The 25563-nt window shown below is 41.5% G+C and overlaps 1 protein-coding gene across 1 annotated transcript in view; it reads right to left on the reverse strand.

The window, feature by feature from the left end:
• Positions 1 to 24277, reverse strand: part of Zip88E (Zinc/iron regulated transporter-related protein 88E) — a 109535-nt gene extending 85258 nt beyond the window's left edge. The window contains exon 1 of the mRNA XM_067149257.2: positions 23576 to 24277. Within this exon, the coding sequence (XP_067005358.1) occupies positions 23576 to 23881 (306 nt within the window). The 5' untranslated portion in view covers positions 23882 to 24277. The remainder of the gene's footprint in view (positions 1 to 23575) is intronic.
• Positions 24278 to 25563: the final 1286 nt, after the last annotated feature.

The following is a 25563-nucleotide window of genomic DNA, read 5'->3' on the forward strand; positions in this document are numbered from 1 at the left end:
AATACCCAATCTACTGAGGTCTATAAAATGAAAAGAAGGTTAATTAAATGACCTCTAAGGTAACAATTTGAGAGGAGGCGAACTTGCACTCCTAATACACTTTGATTAAGACCTACTTGGCACTAGGCCGATAATACCAGGGCTAATCCCATACTAAAGAGGTGACTTAAGAAGAGAACAATTTGTTTAACGTTAACGAGAATAGGTTGAGAAAAATAAGTTCACCTCAAAACAACATGAGTGGGAGCTCGAGAGGGTTAGCACTCTCTATCCCAGTATGTAGCTTTAAAAGAGAATATATGAAAAGAGTAGTTACATTTAGGAAAAGGTTACATGGTGGAACGCTTAGAACCCGCCCCGAGAGTTAAACTGCTGAGCAAGCAAAGAAAGAAGTTATTAATCGGCCATTACCTTGTTGTTGACCGCTGCCGAGGAAAGAGGCGCTTCCCGCCTCCTGCTATGTACTTAATACACTGAAAGATGGAACAGAAGTGGCCCGGAGACCCTAAAATCAGCAGTTTATATCCTCTCGCGGAAGGTTCTAGGTGTCAGGGGAATGAAAACACCCTCCCACAAACTTTTTATTGGGTAGGATACAGCAACATATTCAAGTTGGAGGAAGATACCTACGATTGGTCAGAAATTAATAACAGAAATTCGGGATTGGTTAAATGCAAAACAAGGGGAAAGAGAGGGGTATACAGCCAACTTAAACAATAACTGAAAAAATTTTAGCAAAGACAAACATTTGAAATAAAAATTTCTCCAACAAAATAGTTCTTTGACTTCGCACTAGGGTGCACTATTGTTGATCTTCAGTAGTGTCCTCTAGAAGAGAAAGTTCACACTTCTTACTTCAAGCAAAACAAAAACACATCAAAAATGACACAGTTCAAAAACTCAAAATTTTCCACGTGGTGACATCTTTTGAGAAGGTAGCGAATTAATAGCGTATATAAAGTTCAGACTTCCTCCAGCAGAGGAGTTTCAACTGGCGCAAATTTTAAATTAGCGGCGTGGAGGTGTACCGCCCGGTACAATAATAATAATACCTACTAATCGAGATCGACATTTTCACTATTTACCCATGGGTTTAGAGTATTGTTTTCAAGTTATACTAGTCCATTACACACTTGCATAAAAATGGAGGGGTCGGTGTTCATCTAAGGCCCAGTATGCAGATCCAGGATGATTTCAGGTCGTCGAATTAACCACGGAGGAAGCTTACTTGGTCGTCTAACGAGACAAGGAGCAGAAGGTGTATCAAACGATCTGTAAATACTATCCAAGCGTATACCAACCGGCTGCGTTGCTCGTGGATAAGCTCTTTTCTTTTTTGCGATGAAGAGGGCAATACTGCTACACGTTTCCTTCATTTACCCATAATGCTGCCTACTTCTGAATGCTGTGTCAGGCATTGCGATATTGGTACGATTTGTTAACTTTCCGCACTCTCGCCAATTTGTCCCTTTTCCGTTGAGATTGTTTGTGGATTCTATTTCGTAATTTTAGTCTCTCTATTCTTGCTTTAGTTATTCTTGCTTCAGACTTTTCTTTTTGCTGTCTTTACGTTTTCTTGCCATTCTTTATACCGACCTTTCTCCTTCAGACGCTGTTTGTATTCTCGTTTTCTTTCTGCTGGCGACTTCCCCATATTACTATTTTACTACCACAGTGAACTAACTTCACCAGTGTCTCCAAAACAACCTGACTGGAATGTGAGATGTGCATAACATTGCACGCGAATGTTAGTCAGTCATGGTGCCGTAGCGGGAAATTGATTGAGCGTAGAAGAACGTGTTCAAATATGTTTTTGATGGTGTCGTTGAGGTGACGTAGGATCCTGAAGGAAATTTTATTCCATCGATTATTGTGCTATATAGAGGACTTTTCACATCTTTATCGTGACTGAGTGACCACAATATGCCCTAAACAAATAACAGAATTAGTAAAATTATACTTTATAACAATGTACGTACAGGAAAGGTCACTTTCTGACATATAAAAATTTCAGCATGAAGAAAAACAAAATTACTTGTAAATATCAAGGTATGGATAATGCATGTTATTTGGTGTATTTCTCAGTGTGCTCAATATCACAAATTTGAATTAAGATATTGGCTATTGCAAAATGATTCTCCGATGCGTCCTTCTGTAATAAGAGATTTTAAACTATATATAAACATAATTCTTGAAAAAAATATTCTAATATCATTTTGGCAAGTTACGCCTCGATATGACATTTTCGTGGAATCAATCTTATATTTCTTATATATAACAGCTGTTTAAATATGTTTAACAAAAGTAAAATTTTTCTCTGTTTTCAAGTGCACGTTAATTAATGTGCAAAGTTTCGTTTCTAATAGCTGAAACCTACAGTTCATCTGCTCAAGATAGAAACCGAACGGTTGACTATGAAAGAAAATTATAGAATACTGGTGTGGCTTATGTATAAACATGCTTCTTATTAGAAAATACTGGTGTGAGGGAAGTTGTTACTGAAGTTTTCTCTGCTGCTTAACAATGTCGTACAAATTTTAACTAAAAATACTTTATTTTTCATGAATTTAGTCCGCCCCTGTGGCCTGAGTTCGATTTCCGACTCTGCCCCGAAATTTTAAAAGTAGTACGGGGAATGGAACTGGACCACTCAGCCTCGGTCAACTGAGTAGAGGGGGTTCAATTCCCGCCTCAGCCATCGTCAAATGATTTTCTGTGGTTTCCCACTCCTTCCCAGGCAAATGCCGGGATGATACCTAACTTCAGGCCACAGCCACTCCCTTCTCTCTCCCTTTCCTAACCTTACAATCTTCCCATCACCCACAAGGCTCCTGTTCAGCATCGCAAACTGGGAGAGGTACTAGACCTTCTCTACAGTTGTTTCCCCAACAAAATGTCTCACGCTCCAGGACGCTGTCCTTGAGATGATGTGGGTTCCATTTCTGAGTCCGGCGGAGAAACCAAACCTGGACAGTAAACTGACTAAATGAACATTTAAAAAATACAATGAATCCAGGGAGTGACACTTCGCCGTACCACTATCCATAGAGCCGCCCCTGCAGTTATTACAGTACCCCATTTACCATGTTTTACACATGCATATGAAGAATCCTTAATATGCCTCTTGTAAGATGTGCCTGTTGCAGGCAGATTGCTTAACTCTGCATAACGACCTTCTTTCTACCGTTATACCATAGCATATAGAAGGGGAAGTGAGCGCTTTCTGCGAGTTACCGTGGATCTAGCAAAGGAGTCAGCCAAGGATAACATGATGGCAGGCATAATTGGCAGCCATGCAAATTTTATTGAAAAATGGAAGGGTATGTATAGATACTCTAAGGCAGAAATAGGTTCCAAGAAGGACATTCCAGGAATCATTAATGAACAAGGGGAGTGTGTATGCGAGGATTTTCAAAAGGCATTTGTATTCAGTCAGCAGTATATAAAAAAATTTGGGTACAGGGATAATGGACCAGTTAGAGGAGGTCACTAATACTGAAGGAAGTTTTAAATTTACCTATAGTAAGAACGACTTTTACAATCAGATACAAAAGTTTAAAACTAGAAAAGCAGTTGAATTGATAAGATGTCGGGGGATATTTTGTATTTGTATTTATTAGTGAACAAAACAGGCGTTCAGCCCCGAATACATGTTCACAATAATAATAATAAATAACAAATAAGATTAATAAGAATAGTCCAACCTGAGCCACCCCTCTCCACTATATACTAAATAACATAAAATGAAATAAACAATACCGTCCCGGTTTTATACCAGAACCAACTCCATCTACATCAATTCACAACAGCCTGGTCAATGTTTACCTTCTACTGCTGGTGTTACAACTCCATGCTTGTTATCACTCTCACGTACGCAACCTTCTTACTTCAGCATTTTCATCACCTCTATTGTTCCCTGACCTACTCCAGGATAAGCTGCAACCGCAGCATTACCAGGTTGCATTCCAAACCAGCCATTACATGATTGCATACCAAACCGGCCATCTTATTCCGTCATTACGTTCCAATCAACCATACCGCAACTTTTACCAATCTGCGTTAACATTGCTTCATTTCATTTCATTCCGTCATAACACTCCATAATAAAATTACCTCTCGTCTCCAGAAATTTCGGCAATGAATAACAAATACCAATCACGCCTCCAAAAATTTTGGCCAGCAATACTCCAACACCACATTTCAGCAATACCACACTAACCCTACCTCATATACCACCTCTACTTCTTCTACAAATACACTCACCTTCTGCCATCCACCATCTTATACCACCACTTCTCCAACACCACATTTCAACCCTATAACCTATCATAATTTAATACTTCCAACACCACACATCAGCATACCAGCTCTACTCCTTCCACAAATACACTCACCTTCTGCCATCCACCATCTTATACCACCACTTCTCCCACACCACATTTCCACCCTATAACATATCATAACTTGCATTTACCATACACTCATACTCCTCCTACCCGTCATAATTACCTACTGAAGACTCCATCTTCTACCAAACCAAAATTTACAAATAGCCGAGTTACATTACTACATCTCCATACCTTTCCAACACCACATTTCAACATATACCACCTCTACTTCCAACACCACATTTCAGCCCTAACACACACTCATCTGCCATCACTCAGCATTTATACCAGACACCAATACAATCTCAGTACCACCACCTCTACTTCTTCTACAAATACACTCACCTTCTGCCATCCACCATCTTATACCACCACTTCTCCAACACCACATTTCAACCCTATAACATATCATAATTTGCTCAATTTGCCATACACTCATACTCATCCTAACACCCATCATAATTACCTACCGAAAACTCCAACTTCCCCCAAACCAAAATTTACAAATAGCCAAATTACAACACTTATCCAGCACCACATTTACCATCACTCCTCCAGCTCCAAATATCAACAAACTGCCATCCACCATCTTATACCACCACTTCTCCAACACCACATTTCAACCCTATAACATATCATAACTTATATACCACTTCTCCTTCACAACATTTCAGCCTCCACGCCCTTAATTACTTACTTACTCGCTATATTATTGTTTTTTACTTCTTGTAACAAAACTCTCACTACTTTTCATTGCTCTCATCATGTCCGTATATCTTCTATCTCTCCCTGCGCTCAAACTCAAATTCTGTGCGAGGTACTCACGGGTTAACACTGGCCTTACTTTTATACCCTGATCTTGTCCAACTCCACCACTACACTCAGCTCTCTCAGCTTCTTGTTGCTCGCTCTCCTTTCCCCCATCACCCCTTTGATCTTCAGCCTCTCTCCTGCATTGCCCGTCCACTGCTCTTTCCTTACCGTTGTTCATACTTCCACTTAGCACCTCGCTCTGTCTCTCTTGACACTTTTCAGTACTACTTCCTATAATTACACTTCTACCCTCGTTATCTTTCACTTGCCTATTATCTTCCACTCGTTTGTCATCCCCGTTATTCACTACACTTCTCTTAGCCTCCTCATCTTGTTTCATCCTCCGTTCTAGGTCCATCAGTCTATTCACCGACCATATTCTCCTCCATCTGTTGCCTGTCACCACTAATTCCTGTCCTCTGATGACTGCATTCAACCCTTGCTGCCTAGCTCGTATCATGTGTTTTTTAAGAGTTTTTTCATTCCTCCACTCTTCAGCTCCTATGTCCCTCCTTATCCATATTTTTTCTCCTTGCACGTTACCTGCATTACGCACCACTGTATCAGCCATCAGTGTAGAAAATAATTGCACTTTGATAGGCCTATTACCTCTAAATCTTCCCACTCTTGTCACATCATCAATGTCCACTTCACTGAAATTTATTTTCATTTTACCCTGGATTATGTCCACTACTTTATAAACTATACTCGTCTTATCTTCCTTCTTACCCTCTTGCACTCCATATATAAATAAGCATTTATTTCTGCGACTTCGGGTGTTAACAACTACGTCGGCTTTCAGTTTCGATATCTCCTCTTCCAATCTCCCTATCTCCTCTCTTAATGCTGAAACTTCTTCACCATTTCTTCTCACCTGTGAAGCTGTGTCTTCTATCTTTTCCTGAAACCACCCCTTCATTTTTTCAAACTCCCTCGTTTGTTCCTTGATCATGTTCTTGATTTGTTCGAAGGGACATGTCTCTGCTACCACCTCTTTTACGATTTTTCTGATTGTTTTCATGTCCTCCCAGCTCATATTTCCTCTGGAAGTCGGACCTGGGTTCAGTTCTACTCCCCCAATCCAAAGCAATATCAAAATCACCGCTGCAGAAAGTATAAAGTATCCTATTTTATCCCGTTCTATTCTGCATCTTCTTGTCTTCACTTCTTCTTTCTTCTTCCTTCCCTCCCAACCACCTATGCTCGCCCTGTACTGCTCTGTACCAATCATTGCCTGTAAGCACCTCGCTGACTTCCAACACTCCGCACTTACACTACCTTCTCCCACTCCAGGGACCCTCCACTCCGTACGTCTGCACTCGCCGGTGGCTCTAGGTGAAATGTCGGGGGATATACTAAAGACAAGCGATTGGGATATAGTGCCATATCCGAAGTACTTATTTGATTACTGTTTGCATGAAGGAGCTATACCAAATGAATGGAGAGTTGCTATAGTAGTCCCTGTGTATAAAGGAAATGGTGATAAACACAAAGCTGAAAATTCCAGGCCAGTCAGTTTGACATGCGTTGCATGTAAGTTTTAGGAAAGCATTCTTTCTGATTATATTAGACATGTTTGCGAAATTAATAACTGGTTCGATAGAAGGCAGTTCGGGTTTAGGAAAGGTTATTCAACTGAAGCTCAACTTGTAAAATTGGAAAGATATAGCAGATATCTTGGATTCAGAAGGTCAATTGGGCTGTATCGCGATTGACCTATCTAAGGCATTTGAAAGGGTAGATCATGGGAGACTACTGGCAAAAATGGGTGCAATTGGACTAGACAAAAGAGTGACTGAATGGGTGGCTATATTTCTAGAAAATAGATCTCAAAGAATTAGAGTAGGCGAAGCTTTATCTGACCCTGTAATAATTAAGAGGGAATTCCTCAAGGCAGTTATTGGACCTTTATGTTTTCTTATATATATATCAATGATATGTGTAAAGAAGTGGAATCAGAGACAAGGCTTTTTGCGGATGAAGTTATTCTGTATAGAGTAATACAGTAAATAAGTTACAAGATTGTGAGCAACTGCAAAATGACCACGATAATGTTGTGAAATGGACAGTAGGCAATGGTATGATGATAAACGGGGTTAAAAGTCAGGTTGTGAGTTTCACAAATAGTAAAAGTCCTCTCAGTTTTAATTACTGAGTTGATGGAGTGAAAGTTCCCTAAGGGAATTATTGTAAGTACTGTGATAGTACATATATCACACCCTCGCACTATATGTAGAAGTGAGAGATATTATTGTCAATATTCGAATTATTATTATTATTATTATTATTATTATTATTATTATTATTATTACTATTATTATTATTATTATTATTATTATTATTATTATCGTCAGTATTTCATTTGTATATTGGTCATTAATCTTTGTAAGCTGGAAGGTATCCATATATGCTGTATGAGTAATTTGTTTTGCACGAGTGGGAAAACATTGCTATATTGGACTCTGGTAATACGGATGACTCATGCGGTCATCCCAGTCTGATGAGTTGAGCTTGTTGTACTAGGAAAGTTCTATGACTCATGTAAAAACCCGAGAGTTTGTTTATGTCTTGGGAGCAAGAAGAAGTTCAGGGCATGGTATTGACAAGAGGATCACTCATGATTGGCTGGCAAGGGTCAATCTCGGCGAATCATGTGAGACCTGAGGTCTTTATATACGGCGACATCACAGCGGAAGAAAACCACAACTGACAGACTGTGCGGGAAGGAAGTAGTGCTGATACACGGTACTGGAGTGACACGGCTACAATGGACTGGACTTCAAACGTTCGTGGAACGTAGTCTTGTTATGTTCGTGGAAAGTGGTTGCTCGACAAATGTGGAGTGTTTACGCATTAAGGATTGTAGCACTTGTGGCGGCTTGGCATTATATGTTGGTGAAAGCTATCTCAGACTTTCCATAATTTATGTTCAGGATCGATAAGCGTGTGTTACTCAAATGTATATATCTTTACAACAAGTGTTTAAGTCTGTGAACACAGTATTACGTGGTACAGTATCTGTGTCATGTTATAACTGCCGATTATGAGAATCGGCAAGTTGTATTGATACAGAGACAGTGAAGGGTATTTATCTACGTATATGTATATTGTTGATCGGACTATCTACAAATGGTAGCTTAGTTCTCGCTTTCGTTTTCCCACTGGTTTCATTATTGTTGTTGTTGTAAATATGGAGTCTTCCAGCAGTCTTTTGTGTGTGTATTATATGTATAATTGTGTGTGTTGATGAGGTGCTCATGCACGGATTTTGTTAAGAATATAGTTAGCTATTTTAGAATCAGTGGAGTTATTGATGAACCTACCTATTTAGTCGTTTTCAGGAGGTTAGGTAAGGCCTGCAGCAGATGTACCAGTACGCAGCATTATGTACACGCCCTGGGATATAATGAATGATCATGCTCTATCAAAATTCGAGGATCCATTCTGGTGAACTCTGGCGCCCATACTACGGACATTTCGATTAACTATTTTTATTATTTCAAGTATTTTATGAAGTTTTTGAGTAATGTTATTAATTTACATATTTTTATTTATATATTATTCATGATTTTATTTATTGGTAGTTTACAAATAAGTTACAGTACCTATGTGTTAATATAAGAAAAGATCTTCATTGGGGTAATCAAATAAATGGGATTGTAAATAAAAGGTACAGTTCTCTGCACATGGTTATGAGGGTGTTTAGGGGTTGTAGTAAGGATGTAAAGGAGAGGGCATATAAGTCTCTGGTAAGACCCCAGCTAGAGTATGGTTCCAGTGTATTGAACCTTCACCAGGATTACTTGTTCGAGAGCTGGAAACAATACAAAGAAAAGCAACTCGATTTATTCTGGGTGATTTCCGACAAAAGAGAAGCGTTACAAAAATGTTGCAAAGTTTGGGCTGAGAAAACTTGGGAGAAAGGAGACGAGCAGCTCATCTAAGCGGTATGTTCCGAGCTATCAGTGGAGAGATGGCATGGAATGAAATGAAATGAAATGGCGTATGGATTTTAGTGCCGGGAGCGTCCGGGGACATGTTCGGCTCGCCATGTGCAGGTCTTTTGATTTGACTCCCGTAGGCGACCTGCGTGTCGTGATGAGGATGAAATGATAGGATATTTATGTACGATGGTTTCTCCCTCTGGATAGGGGAGGTATAATGCATCTACGGTATCCCCTGCCTGTAATAATTGGCATATGGCTTTTAGTGCCGGGAGTGTCCGAGGACATGTTCAGCTCGCCACGTGCAGGTCTTTTGATTTGACTCCCATAGGCGACCTGCGTATTGTGATGAGGATAAAATGATAGCGTATTTATGTACGATGGTTTCTCCCTCTGGATAGGGGTGGTATAATGCATCAACGGTATCCCCCCTGTAATAAATGGCATATGGCTTTTAGTGCCGGGAGTGTCCGAGGACATGTTCGGCTCGCCAGGTGCAGGCCTTTAGATTTGACACCCGTAGGCCCTGCGTCGTGATGAGGATGAAGACGATACACACCCAGTCCCCGTGCCAGCGAAATTAACTAATGATGATTTAAATTCCCGACCCTGCCGACGCTAACCATTTAGCCATGCAGCCGGACTCCAGTGGTTGTAGTAAGCGACGACTGAAAGGGGGAACTCTGAACTTTCGAGCGTGAGTTGACGATTACGGTTCCCCTAGCTGTGTCAGGCTCCTCGTTTTCATCTTTCCTATCCGACCTACATTGGCCAACTCTTGTTCTTTTCCGATGCCGACGGTATTAGATTTGCGAGGCCTAGGGAGTGCCTCATTTTCACGTCCTTTGTAGCCCTTCTCTTCCTTTTGCTCATACTTTCATCCTTCCAAGTATCAGACCTCTCCCATTTTACCACTGAAACTTGACAGTTAAGTATAACATGCCTTTGGGTATGGCGAGCCCATCGTAATAATAGCCTATATGAAGCGTCCGAGAGGACCAGAACAAAAATCTAATAGATACCCCTAGAAGCGACGCGCACCTTCTGTGTCTCCAGGGATGTGCGAGAAGTAGATGGAAGTCAAAATGATCCACACAGCCCGGATAAGAAGAAGTTGTGTAAAATAAAATTCTTGCAGGAAAGTCGTTAGATTATTCACAACACAATTCCCAGCTGTACGCCCTCCACATAGAAATACCGTTGCGGTAGCTTGTAAACAAATTGAGAGTAATGGATTCGTTACTCAACAAGTAGCGAAGGGAAAACAAAAAGAAACAAGTGTGCTTAATGAGGGGAACGTAAACGAAATCGCAGACAAATTAGAACATACGACCGAGCTCGATAGCTGCAGTTGCTTAAGTGCGGCCAGTATCCAGTAATCGGGAGATAGTGGGTTCGAGTACCCCTGTCGGCAGCCCTGAAGATGGTTTTCCCTAGTTTCCCATTTTCACACCAGGCAAATGCCGGGGCTGTACCTTAATTAAGGCCACGGCCGCTTCCTTCCACTTCCCAGGCACTTCATATCCCATCGTCGCCATAAGACATATCTGTGTCGGTGCGACGCAAAAAAAAAAAAAAAAAAAAAAAAAAGAAAAGAAAAACAAAGCATACGCCTACAAAATCGATACGATGACTTAGACAAGAAACCGGTATTTCGAAGATCTCAGCATGGCCAGCTACGAAAATGTGTAAACTGAAACCATACAAGGTAAATGTAGTAAGTAGTACACGAACCGCATCCACGTGATCACGATAAGCGGGTACGTTTAATGTAATAATTGGATGCTGCGAAATGATGATGAAGTAATTGATCCGCGTTTAATATTGTTCTCTGACGAAGCACGGTTCCATTTTTACATGGATATGTTTCAACGCAGAATAACAGACACTGGAGTGCAGAAAACCTCCATCGCATATACGAAATTCCTCTGCATGAAGAACGGATTGGAGTGTGTGCGCAGTGAATGGATACGGAATAACAGGATCATTTTCTTTTTGAGGGGACAATTAATACACAAAGGTACAAGAATAATCTACGCAAACAATTTTTTGACGAACTGACTGGCATTGACTGTTGGAAGGACTGTCATGGCACATACAGTTAATGACACACTCAGCTTCACTGAGGACATTTTTGAAGATCGGGTTATTAGTACGCATTTATAGCCACCAAGGACACGACATTTAACTGTCTGCGATTTTTATTCATAAGAAAACTTAATAATGTTATTTGCTTTACGTCCCATTAACTCCTTTTACGGTTTTCGGAGACGCCGAGGTGCCAGAATTTAATCCCGCAGGATTTCTTTTACGTGCCAGTAAATCTACCGACACGAGTCTGTCGTATTTGAGCACCTTCAAATACTACCGGAATGAGCCAGGATCGAACCTGCCAAGTTGGGGTCAGAAGGCCAGCGCCCCAACCGCCTGAGCCACTCAGCCCGGCATAAGAGAACTTAGAAAAACAAGTAAAGTGTAGGCCTATACAAGAAACCTCCACATATCAGGCGAGAAATAGCCTCATTTACGGAAGACGAAATAATGCATGTGAATCGAAGTTTGCTGGGCTGAGTAGCTCGCAGGGTAGAGTGCTGGCCTTCTGAGCCCAACTTGACAAGTTCGATTCTGGCTCAGTCCGGTGGTATTTGAAGGTGCTCAAATATGTCAGCCTCGTGTCGGTAGATTTACGGACACGTTAAAGAACTCCTGTGGGGAAAAAATCAGGCACCTCGGCGCCTCCAAAAACCGTAAAAGTAGTTAGTGCGACGTAAAATCAATAACATTATTTTTATGCCATTCTCAGCGGATGACATTTATTGTGGAAGGATTCATTACCGGAAAGCGACTTCGAGGAAGAAGATATACATACTGTATCTCCAGCAAATCGAAGAAAATATACATACTGTACTGTATAGCAAGCAAATCGAAGAAAATATACATACTGTACTATATCTGAAGCAAATCGAAGAAAATATACATACTGCACTGTATCTCAAGCAAATCGAAGAAAATATGCATACTGTACTGGCAGTGGCGGCGCGTTCTATATGTTCAGTGGTTCAGTGAACCCCCTAGAAATAGATAAGTCTAGGTAAAATGCTTTATCAGAGGCTATTCCTTAAATTTGCTCTGTATATCAGCGCGCGTAGCGGTAGTTTTGACATCAACACTCGGTTGCTCTCCGGAACCAGCGAAGAGGTTCAATTTCAGGACTGAACGCGCGGGGCCGTGAGACGTAAGGAGGGTGCGCAAGGCGAGGGGTTATGAGAAGTAGCCACTGATCTCTATACCTGGATGGCTGGTAGCTTGGGTAGCAGTAAGCCGAATAGAAGATGACTGGCGTCGTAAGATGGCAGCGAGCGCATGGTGCAATAGACCACGAGGAGCGCGCTTGCTTTGTTTATGCTTAGTTCAGTGACGCCAGGCCTCTTGATTGTAGTTCCACGAGTGTTCTGTGCTTTGTTATTGCAAAGTAAATAGTAGTGTATTTTACGAATTTAGGTTCGTTGCCTTGTAGTATGCTTGTGAATTACAAGATTAAATGTAAATATGTATGTGTTTATCTGAAATATGAATGAAGAAACATTCTACGGGGCATTAACATACCACAGTGTTCAGCTTATGGATGTACAAACAGAACCGATCAGCAGAAGGAGAAATCATTTCATCGGGGAGTTTTAATAATAATGTTATTTGCTTTACGTCCCACTAACTACTTTTTTAAGGTCTTCGGAGACGCCGAGGTGCCGGAATTTAGTCCCGCAGGAGTTCTTTTACGTGCCAGTAAATCTACCGACACGGGGCTGTCGTATTTGAGCACCTTCAAATACCACCGGACTGAGCCAGGATCGAACCTGCCAAGTTGGGGTTAGAAGGCCAGCGCCTTAACCGTCTGAGCCACTCAGCCCGGCTCGGGGAGTTTTATACTGTACATAAGAATCTTCCTAGGGTAGTGTTTTGAGTTTTAGGTTTATTGTATCTTATTTCGCATATTCCGGGAGCAAAATGGCAATTAATTTTTGTAGGTTTCCTTTCTCGAGACCCGAACATCTAAGATCATCGTTTAGGAATATCAGGCGGGAGAATTGGGAGCCTTCTAAAACAGCTGTTCTCTGCTCGGATCACTTAGAGGAAGACTGTTTTGATAGAAATGGACAAACTGTACACCTTAGAAGTGATGTACAGCCAACTGTTTTCAATTTTGCTGAACATTAACTGCAAGTAAAGATTTACTTATATATTTTGTTTTTATTTCTCATAATTAAACTGACGGTTTCGATGAAATAATTGACGTGACCTTATAACAATCTTAGAAAATGAAGTCTGGAGGAATTCTAGACCTTATTTACATCAGTAATAAGTATGGGTTTCAGACACTGGAGTGGTGGGAGAAGGGAAAGTGTGGTGGGTGTTTGGGGCTATTCCATTATACTATTCGTGGTATTTGGGACTCTTTTAACTGGTGTTACATATTTCTGATGATGACTTTTGCTAGCTGAATTTAATTAAAGAGGTCTGTAATAGTACATTAAGCTGCAGGTAATGTGATATATTGACTAGTTTTGAATATTTGCTGATTTTATAAATGTGTACATTTGCTTCAATGATATTTTAATTTGATAATATGCGCGTTATTTCTTGGAAACAGGAAACAGAAATTCATTATCAAGCACCGATTACGATATGTCGAATCTAGGCCTGTATATTGAGCTACGTTTATAGGTACATCATTTTAAGAATGCATAATTTCGTGGCATACATGTATACAATTTACAGCAATGTTTCCAGAAACTGGTTTTCACTCGTATTGTGTTACCGATCGCTAATTGCATGTATTCAGCATCTAAGTTAATATTTGTCGGCCGTTATTATACACTCATGTTTATTGCTATCCCGGAGATTTACTGACCTCGGAATGACATGTCAGTGATCCCAATGTCCTTATGCTTTGAGTGAACATGTCTCTATATTTTTAATTATTCCAATGCGCCATTAATTGCGGCTTAAAATTGACTATATTACCATTGCTTCCCCATAAGGAGAGCTCGAGGTTGGGTACGCCAACATGGCGAACCGCGCGTTCAACTTGGCGTACTTTCTCCTGCAGCGGAGACCTGCCATCAGCGATCCATGTATAGAGATCAGTGGAAGTAGCGCTGTGAAGAGGAGGCGGACCTCCTGTTGATTGAATCGGATAATACGATTACAGCGCTCCTCCGGAGACCTCCGGTAGTCCTCCGATTGAATTCACTGGCGGAAAATTCAAACGCTTTGATGTGGGCAATGTTGCAACGGTGATCTTAGGAGGAATTACAATTTAGATTTCAGTACTAATTCCACAGATGTATGTGTTCCCCTACGTTTGTCATTCAAATGATGTAGTCGTTTCAAGATCGCCGCATTATTTGTTACGTTATGAATAACAGATTTTAATCTGCTGACGTTCAGTTTGCAATAGGTGCAGGTGTACAGAATACTGTAGATTGAATATTGGCATATATTATACTGTTGCAAATGCGTTAACAATATTATTAATACTGGTAGTAAAATAGTTTAAGTGGTAATTATATTCCATTGCATGTAAACATGTATTATATACGATGTTCTTACATTAATTATACTCGTAGCTCATTTATTACGGAACAGTACATCCGGCTCCATGGCTAAATGGTTAGCGTGTTGGCCTTTGGTCACAGGGGTCCCGGGTTCGATTCCCGGCAGGTTCGGGAATTTTGACCTTAATTGGCTAATTTCGCTGGCGCTGGAACTAAGTGTATGTGTCGTCTTCATCACCATTTCATCCACATCACAACGCGCAGATCGCCTAAAGACGTCAAATGAAAGGACCTGCATCTAGTGAGCCGAACTTGTCCTCAGACACTCTCGGCACTAAAAGTCATACGCCATTTCAATTTTTACTGAAGAGTACGAACTGATTGAAACTGGTTATATGCTGTACCGGGCTGAGTAGTTCAGACGGTAGAGCGCTGGCCTTCTGAGCTCAAGCTTGCGGTTTCGATTCCGACTTTGCTCGGCGGTACCTGAAGGTGGTCAGGTGTACCGGCAGTAGCGGCGATTGGGAATTAGAAGTAGGGGGGGGGGGAAATGTAAAGACAACAAAGTACACCAGTTTGTGGGATATAGCGGGGGGGGGGGGTATATACGTTATACATTAAAACTGAAAAAAAGCTACTAAATGGAATTTCGACAGAGAGGTAAAGATTCTCAGCCTACCAACTTACCTGTGTTGATAATATTTATTTGAGATTTTGATTCAATACTATACAATAAAACTTTCACGAGAGGAACAATATTACACACGTATTACAATTAAATAGACGTACGGCGTGATTATATAATTAAAATCATTTAGTATTTGACTGCAAACTAAAAAAAAAACTAACTGACACTAAATAGACTGCCAGACTAACGAATGCACGCGTACCCTTCCTCACAGCACATACAAAGTCTCCACTACAGTACTCGCTGTGGCGCTATACAAATCGGTTAACCGCGTGAATGACTTTGTTGCGTATTTCCGGCTAATAATTTCGTTATTAATTAAAGCAAATAATAATGTACATGGCTTGTACAAATTGCTTGTTTTAATAATTCCTATAATACCTTGTTTCATCCAGCTAAAATGGAATACAAATGCAAAGTTTTCTCCACGAAGTAGGGGGGCGAGACTGTCCCCTCTCGCCCCCCCTAATCGCCGCTACTGTACCGGCACATGAAAGAACTCCTGTGGGACAAAATGTCGGCACCTTAACGTCACAGAAAACCACAGAAGTGGTTATGGGAGTACAATAATAATAATAATAATAATAATAATAATAATAATAATAATAATAATAATAATAATAATCCTTCCATCAATTTACCCTCCAGGGTTGGGTGTTCCCTCGGACGCAGAGAGGGATCCCACCTATACCGCCTCAAGGACAGTGTCCTGGAGCGTGAGACTTTGGGTTTTGTTTTATGTCGCACCGACACAGGTAAGTCTTATGGCGACGATGGCATAGGGAAGGTTTGGGAGTGGGAACGAAGCGGCCGTGGCCTTCAGTTAGGTACCATCCCGGCATTTTCCTGGAGGAGAAGTGGGAAACCACGGAAAACCATCTTCAAGGCTGCCGACAGTGGGATTCTATCCCACTATCTTCCGGATGAAAGTGGGTTCGAACCCCACTGTCGGCAGCTCTGAAGATGGTTTTACGTCGTTTTCCATTTTCACGCCTAGAAATTACTCTCCTTAGCCGTTCCTATCACATCGTCGTCATAAGACGGCATGACGTAAAGCAAATTTTTACAAAAGTAATCGACAAATGAAACACGAACGATAAATGAGAATGTATATATTTCCTATATTCTCCTTCGTCATACTTATAAAGCAGTATTTACTATGTCGCTAGCACATCCGTTGCGCACCACGGATGGAACGGCAAGCGAGGCACACATTCAGTACTGTTGCTCCGTCCTCCGCTCGCCCTCCGCTCGCGTGCCGAAGCACCGATTGGTTTCCCAGCAACAATTTACTACCGGAGAATACCGGAGGGAGCGCTCACTCGCACTACCGATTGCAATCATAGGAGCAACTGCTCCGTTCCCAACTCTATTCGCAACAGTAGCTCCGAGTGTAAGGACTTAGTGGGCTGTAATTTCAAACGTCCATGAATGTAGGCGCCCTATAAAAATCGTTACCTACATAAACAAAAATTGATCTATATCACCGATATTCCATACAATACCCCTTAACAAAGAACGTATAGTCATTCTAAATAATTAATGCATCCTCTCAGTTGTTATCAAGAAAATGCAATTATATCGACATGTAATACATACCCCATATACCTGTAGGTATAAACCCTGTAGATACAACAAACAATATATCTTAATAGGTTCAGTTGTTCCTCAGAAAAGTACAGGCCCTACCTGTGCAGAACTTACACAGTGGTTCGTTCATTATTATTATCATTATTATGGAAATATTCCCATTATATTGGCGCTAGAATACAGTAATTTCAAGTTAAATTAGAATTCGTTTTTAATTTCTGGACATACGTAAAACACGTGAAAGACGTGGCAGAAGTAAGGGATGATTATTTACGAGCGGAGGGAGGAGTTCAAGCGGTTCAAATCTGTAAATGCTGCTCTGTAAAACATGGCACAAATGACTCCTAACCACTGGTCTTGCGGTGTAGGTGGCAACGCGTCCGCCTGTCACCCGGCGGCCCCGGGTTCGATTCCCGGCCAGGTCAGTTTTTTAATTGTACATTATTAATATCCCTGGCCTGGGGACTGGGTGTTTGTATCATCCTTAACGTTCCTTTCCTCGCATTCAACACTTTACCCTACCGCCATTTGCATAATACACGCAGGTTTCCTCATATATGGTGCAAATAGGGGCAAAGGATCTTCATAGGTTGATGCCCCGAACAAATAGCATTAAAAGAAGTTAAAGAAGGAGTGTAGTTTCGCGCAAAAACAGCGACGTCATAAATTCCTGTGAAAATGCTCGTTCATTCCTCCCGTATGAAGTTCACACTACGCGCTTGTCATTCAATGTTTTTTTTTTCTTTGCTAGTTGTTTTACGTCGCACCGACACAGATAGGTCTTATGCGACGATGGGATAGGAAAGGTCTAGGAAGTGGAAGGAAGCGGCCGTGGCTTTAATTAAGGTACAGTCCCGGCATTTGCCTGGAGTGAAAATGGGAAACCACGGAGAACCATCGTCAGGGATGCCGACAGTGGGGCTCGAACCCATCATCTCCCGAATACCATCTTCAGGGTTGCCGCCAATGGGGTTCGAATCCACTATCTCCCGGATGCAATCTCACAGCTGCGCGCCCCTAACCACACGGCCAACTCGCTTGGTCGTACCGACTGTAACAGCCTGCCTGTATATTGGTGGGAAGTAGCTGGGGGGTAAGATAACTTTCTTCTTTAGCATGCCATTCCTCTGGTTCATACATTTTCTGATATATCTGGTACGTAACACACTGGTTCATCATTGTATTCGAGCTATAAAATCCCTACTCTGAGCCACTGATTGGAATGAGTAGTGTGCATATTTAACGAAATAATGACAGAGGAGTGGTCACGGCAGTCTGCGACCTGGTTATTCCAGTTCTGGAACTTTGGACTCTTAGATCGGCACCGTAGTACTGTTCGTTGAAAGTGAGAAAGTGTGCGGTTTTTCATTTGATCGAGTATTTTATATGATAACACTGCTTTCAATCGCTACATTTCTACTGACGTTTTTGTAATGACCTATGTTGAATTCAGTTAGGAAAACCACCAAGTCAGTCTTTCTGAGAATCCCGTAGCGAAGCACGGGTACATCAGCTAGTAATAATAATAATAATAATAATAATAATAATAATAATAATAATAATAATAATAATAATATTGGCTTTACGTCCCACTAACTACTTATAAGGTTTTCGGGGACGCCGTGATGCCAGAATTTGGTTACGCAGGAGTTCTTTTACGTGTAATTAAATCTACCAACACGAGGCAGACGAATTTGAGCATCTTCAAATATCACCGGACTGAGCCAGAATCGAACCTGCGAAGTTGGGGTCAGAAAGCCAATGCCTCAAACGTCCGAGCCACTCAGCCCGGCATGCAATGATAATAGTATTAATTATTTCATAACGAAGTAATTTACAGTCACGGACAAGGCCTAAATTATAACATGTTTATATTTAAGAAAATACATAATTATGTTTATACGTAAGAATGCTATGTGCAATATCGATAAATAGTTAAGGTATTAACTGAGGGGTCTAGTTTCGCACAATAGTAGCGACAAGTTTTAAATTCCTGAGAAAATGCTCTTCCATTTCTCCCGTACCAAGTTCACACTACGCGCTTGTCATTCAATCGGAGGTTCTGTTACATAATTATTATGTCTGTACGTAAGAATGCTAGGCCTATTTGTAAAATCGCCAAATAACTGAAGTATTAACGGAGGGGCGTAGTTTTTCACATTAATAGCGACAAGTTATAAATTCCTGTACAAATGCTCGTTCATTTCTCCCGTGCCAAGTTCAAACTACGCGCTTGCAATTCAATCGGAGGTTCTCCGGAGGCAAACGATTGAAAGCGCCCGGAGCCTCCGCTCCGTAAACAACCGCTCCGTTAACAGCGCTAATGAGAAGCAGGGAAAACATAGCCCAGGAATCGCTGACAACTGGACCAGCGATAGACACGAGTTACATCGAGCAGCTCCGAAATTAGCCGAAGCATTGTCAGAGCGCGCGGTTAAAATTTGCCGCATGTGGTAGGTTTTGAAGGGATTTTAATTTGGCGATTTTGCCATTCTGATGTAATTAACCGCAATGAGCCAGAATAGTTTGCTAACTACGGTTTGTATAGCATCAATAGGCGTAAGTAGCCTAAGTTTATGTAATCAAATGAAACTTTTCATTAGTAATACGTGTTTTATGAAAAGTAAACAGCAAAATACGTCAACAAATAAATAACAGTAGTCTGCCTAACACGTTCCTGAAGAAGTTATTCCTACGTAAGCAACGTCTTCAAAATGAGGGGAAATTGGATCAGCTTAAAGTAATTGCACCTCATATCCTCTGCCTTTCATTCTTCATTGTTTTGGTAACTTCTTCGAGCTGTAGCCGTGTCTCTGCAAAGCAAAGTCATGTTTCTAATCAAGCAATGTCACTATTTTACATATATGTAAACATCAAGTAACAATAATAATCTGAACACCTTATTTTCCACAGCAGTGAACACCCAGACGTTTTATTCACGCGCCGCCACTGCTGTACTGTATCGCAAGCAAATCCAGGAAGATACCGGAATGGGAAACTAAGTAGCAATGAAAAGGACTGCAAACAGCTGTACAGCTTGGCATCATTTTGTGACAACAGACCAGTCTGTGGACTAAATACACTATGATGGTGATGAAAAATCGCAATTTCCCAACACGATGCCAAAAAATATGTGGATGTAGCACGATAACATTTCCATCTCCTGTCGTAAGGTACTACCGTACTTATTACATTGACGGTGTAACAGCAGAATGGAGACAGCGATGGGAACAATGTCCACCCACCAACGCCTTTCTGATTAAAGACCCAACGAAGAAAGTGCCAGATTTCGATGTTCCTCGGCATGAGTGGTCAAAACTCAACCGTTTCAGAACAGGCCACGCCATGTGCCGATATATGATGAACAGGGGCGTATTCTCCTTGCATGCAAGGCATTCATTGTATGCGTTATGATAGGGCGAAGAATTGTCTGAAGTACGATTTGAGGTTGTTTCAAGTCAAGTATTGGCAATTTCATATCTCAGAAGAGCAAAATTTCCGCGCAACTGCACTAGTTCCGTTGCTTGACTACGTGTGGTGCTGGTGTAGTCTCGCCATCTAATCAACTGTAGATAGAAAGAGAAAGCAAATTGAGAAGTTAAGAACGTAACGCATTCAATCTTTAAATTGCATTCGGTGGCAGACATAGTTCTGAAATCCTCCGAATGATATCGCTGCAATTGAAATTTGGTCACCATCCATGTGCTAACCTCTGTCATCTGTTAACAACTTGGAGAAAGTCGGCATGTCCAAGGCAAATACTTTAATTATTAGAGCTCAATGACTTGAATCACTCCTAGCTTACAGCGAGCGGGAACCACTGATTACCCCCTAGCGAGAACCCAACGTGACGAAAGTGATCACTGTCACTGGGGTGATTTACTTCCACTGCTTGAGTAGTGGCTTACTAGGGGGTTAATTCATTTTGTTTTGTTGATTAGTGAATTCATTAATTGTGTGTTGTGTCTGTGCCATTCCCCCATGCTCGATGTTTTATGTATTAACGATGGATGAATCTAAAACGGCCAACTTCCGAGGTGTAGTGGTTAGTGCTAGCTGCCACCCCCGCCCCCCCGGAGGCCCGGGTTTGATTCCCGGCTCTGCCACGAAATTTGAAAAGTGGTACGAGGACTGGATAGGTGTCACTCAGCCTCGGGAGGTCAAATGAGATTCCCATCTAAGCCATCCTTGAAGAAGCTTTCCGTGTTTTCCCACTTCTCCTCCAGGCAAATTCCGGGATGGAACCTAACTTAAGGTCACGGCCGCCCCCCCCCCCTCCCACAAAGGTCCCTGTTTAACATACCAGATGAGGCTACCTGGGCGAGGTACTACTCCTCCTTCCCAGTTGTATCCCCGACTAAATGTCTCACACTCCAGAGCACTGCCCTTGAGGCGGTAGAGGTGGGATCCTTCGCTGAGTCCGAGGGAAAAGCCGACTCTGGATAGTAAACGAATGACTGCCGCGAAAAATAAATTGCGCAGACTTTCGATGGAGCGGCGGTGCTTGCAGGTCAGCTGAATGGTGTGCAAGCCAAATTAAAAGCAGTGGTTGTCCAGCCCCGCGGTGTAGGGGGCAACGCGTCCGCCTGTCACCCGGAAGCCCTGGGTTCGATTCCCGGCAGGGTCAGGGGTGTTTAATTGTAAATGATTAATATCCCTGGCCTGAGGACTGGGTGTTTGTGTCGTCCTCACATTCAATACTTTACACTTCCGCCATTTAAAAAGTACACACAGGTTCCTCACATATGGTGCAAGTAGGGGCAAAAGATGTTTCTAGGTCGACGCCCCGAACAAATAGCTACAAAAAATGGTTCCTGAGGCTGTATCCACCCACTGCTACGCGCACAAGCTTAATTTAATTATTTCTCAAGCTGTGTCATGCGCGAATGATGAGTGGTTTTCAGACATTTTTGAGTAGTTCTTCTAAGACAACTAACCTGCTGGACAGTGTGCTCAAGAAAAGATTTCCTAAGCTAGCTCCAACAAGGTGGAACTATTTCAGCCGATTAGTACAGACCATCGCGGAATATCGTACTCCCCTCCAAGAGCTTTACGAAAGCATTTGGAGGAGCCGGGGAACTGAGATAACATTACAAGCAATGAGGCAAGCGGGTTCTTTGCGAAATTAACGGAATTTCAGTTCAAGTTTCTTCTGAATATTTTTAATGAAATGTTTTCATTGACTGATGTCACATATAGGCCTAACATCCTTCAATCTAAGACCCTAGACATCGCATTTTGCACCAGCGAAGTGAATTCATCAGAAACTAAAGTGTCAATAATGCGAAACAGTGGATTTGCTAATGTCTGGGACAGAACAGAAGAGATATTTGATCCACCAATGAAAATTCTAGCACAGTTAAAATATCGTTTCTGTTCAATAGGAGATTTGTCCACTGAAATGCTTGCGTGTAAGAATTTTTTATTTTTTCTGGCGATTTTCCTAAAGAGCAATTCAGTAAACTGATTGAAGTCTATGGGAAATATTTTGATATAGTACGACTTAAATCCGAATTGAGGGCAATGTTCACTTCTGAAGAGTTCAAAGATAAAACTGTGGCTCAAATCCAGAAATTCCTATTGACCAGTGGTCATAACAGCGGTCTTCTCGAGCTTTGTAAGTCAGTGTCGTATCTCTGTATTAGGAATGATGTCAATGGAAAAGGATCTTCATGTTGAAATAAAATCACGTGAGCACTTCTGCAGTGACGTCACCAAGGAATTCTGCAAGGAGAATCGCAGGGTCAAGTAATTAGGGGGAGTAGAATTGGAATAAGCCTCCGTGGCTCAGGCGGCAGTGCGCCGGCCTCTCACCGCTGGGTTCCGTGGTTCAAATCCCGGTCACTCCATGTGAGATTTGTGCTGGGCAAAGAGGACGCGGGAGAGGTTTTCCTCATTTCATTCCAGCAACGCTCTCCAATATTTTATCTGTCATTCATTAATCATTGCCCCAGAGGAGTGCGACAGGCTTTGGCAGCCGACACGATTACTATCCTCGCCGCTAGATGGGGCTTCATTCCATTCCTGACCCGGTCGAATGATTGGAAACAGGCTGTGGATTTTCATTTTCAGAATTGGAATTTACTTACGGTACTACATTGTGCTACTGCATCGTTACTAGTTGCATGCCTCGGTGGCGAATCCAGAATACGCCACTAATGATGAAAAAGCGGGATATTGTGAAAGTGCTGAGTGCGAGTGCGGTGTTGAGAGGCAGACATGATGTTGAGAGGTGCCCACTGCCAGCATTTAAGGGCTCTGCATGAACTGACACCAAGTGCAATGGACTGGTTGTCGAAGCTGGACATTATAGTTTAATTATTTCTCTATTTTAACTTATATGTTCATTGCATATTTTTGCACATTATGCTTGTAAATACCATACGATAATAATAATAAAACCAACGGAAGGCACTGCCTGCCCGCCGGCCGACCGATGAGAGAAACTCACTGTACAGTTTTATTACGTAAGGAAGTAACTAGATTTTAGCTCTCTTTAAATATATACCGGTACGTACTTAATCGATATACATATGTGACTGAGTACCGTACCGTATGGGATTTATGATGGAGCAAAATGACAGTAACTTAACTCACCCGAGATTCACTAGATGATGTCCAGAAACAATGAACGAGTTCATCCAGCAAGTAGAGAAGGAAGAACCCCGCACAGAAGAAAGGCTCTGCGAGGTAAGGTAGGTCTTCTCGGGCTTCAGGTAAGATGTGTAGCAGAGCTGTAGCCAGCAGAACACCTCCCCCGGTGCATAGCATAGCGGACATTGCCAAGGGCCAGCGACGGAAATGGCTTGGGGAAAGACACGCGGGGAGAATTCCTAACAAGAAACTGCCCAGTGCCAGGCCTGCCAGCGACAGGACCTTCGTCCTAACAACACCATTCATCATCGACCGTATAGTAATTCTGTCTAGTCTGAGAACTGTTTTCCCATAACTGACACAACTCGTAATAGCTACCTAAACAATGTTTACAACGGAAGAAGAGTGGAGCACTGTGGCTATCTCGTGATGCTAACAGATAAGCCGCTCAAGTCGCGAGCAAGATTTACATAAATTAAACATAATCTACCTTCACCGGTTGTGTTGTTCTTAATTTCACTACGATAAATGAAGCAGAAGTCTCGAGTCACCACGACTACTCAACAGGGCGTACTGGTAGGGCCTAGCGTCAATTATATAGTTTATGTAGTACGTATGCCTGAATGACTCGTTATCCATACCGGTTGCATCCTAAACAATAGCTTCTTTCGCACCGCACTTCACTTACAGCACATGGTACCTTCAATCTCATCTAGACTAATGAAATCTTAGAATGTTATCTATATCCATTTCGAGTGGCTGATATTGTCTTAGTCAGTTTACCAACCTATATTATCTTCCCTTGATAATATTGTGGACATGCTGATAACATAAACACTATGAGCTGTCTCCGAATTACCGGTACCTTCTTGTTTATAATGAAGTAGGAAAGGAACGTGCAGGCTTCCTGCGTTTTGGAAGCACCTACTACGCATTTTTCCGTTTAGGGGTGGACAAACGAAGCAATACAGATTAAAGAAAGTGATAATGCTACTCAGGTCAATTGGTTCAGATCTTTTTTTTTAATTTTCTACCGACTTCTCATTTAACCGCCATTTAATCTCATGCGAAGAGTTGGAAATCGTTCCATTTCCGAAAGCGACATCTCCTGAAACTTCACAATTCAAGTTGGTGGTGATGGCAATTGTGTAAGAAAGGTAACCAGGGACTTCAGTTTTCAATGCAAGGAAGTCGAATGAACGCCGTGCTCGACACAGGAAACTAATGAAAACCTAAGTAGCCTACTGGATCAAGTGAACATTGTATAAACGCCAGGATGTATAATGAAACTTATCGTGGTCCCTAGCTGGCCGATTAACGAATAATAATAATAATAATAATAATAATAATAATAATAATAATAATAATAATAAAGTCGGTATTTTGCGATTTTGAGAAAGTAATCCAGAGACAACTTATTTTTAGCCATTAAATCCAACACCATTTCCTATCAACTGCGATGAAAATATTTTGTCAGCATTCATTTCACAGAATATAAATTGCTATGAGAATATTTCAGACATGATTGTGACCAATACAGCCGGAAGAGTTTTTGTTCGAAATTATATACAGGGTATTAATGTCACACAGTACATGAAGTATGCTTGAAACATTGAAAATTAATAAGCACTAAACATAAATGACAGAAATAGGCCTATATACAAACAAAAGAGTTTTGTCGGTACTTTGGGCAATTTTTGAAATAATTGATGTTTTATATTTCAGTCATGTCCATAATATGAAGGGAATGTAATTCTTACATTTAATGTCAGGAGAGAAGGCACTACAGTCTACAGAGTGGTTGGAAACAGCGAGAACCGGGTATACGAACGTTCGAGGGTTGATCATGCTGATAAATAATTCGGTATCTCGCAGCGTTGTCATTTTATCAGCCGCTTAAGTTAGCCAATCAGATCGCTTCGCGGGCAAATTCAAATGGGCTTTGTGTAGCACTGTTGCGAAATCCGCTAGTGACTTAAGAGCAACTTAAG

This window comes from Anabrus simplex, chromosome 1 (genome assembly GCF_040414725.1).
Source record: "Anabrus simplex isolate iqAnaSimp1 chromosome 1, ASM4041472v1, whole genome shotgun sequence".
Classification (NCBI taxonomy): domain Eukaryota; kingdom Metazoa; phylum Arthropoda; class Insecta; order Orthoptera; family Tettigoniidae; genus Anabrus; species Anabrus simplex.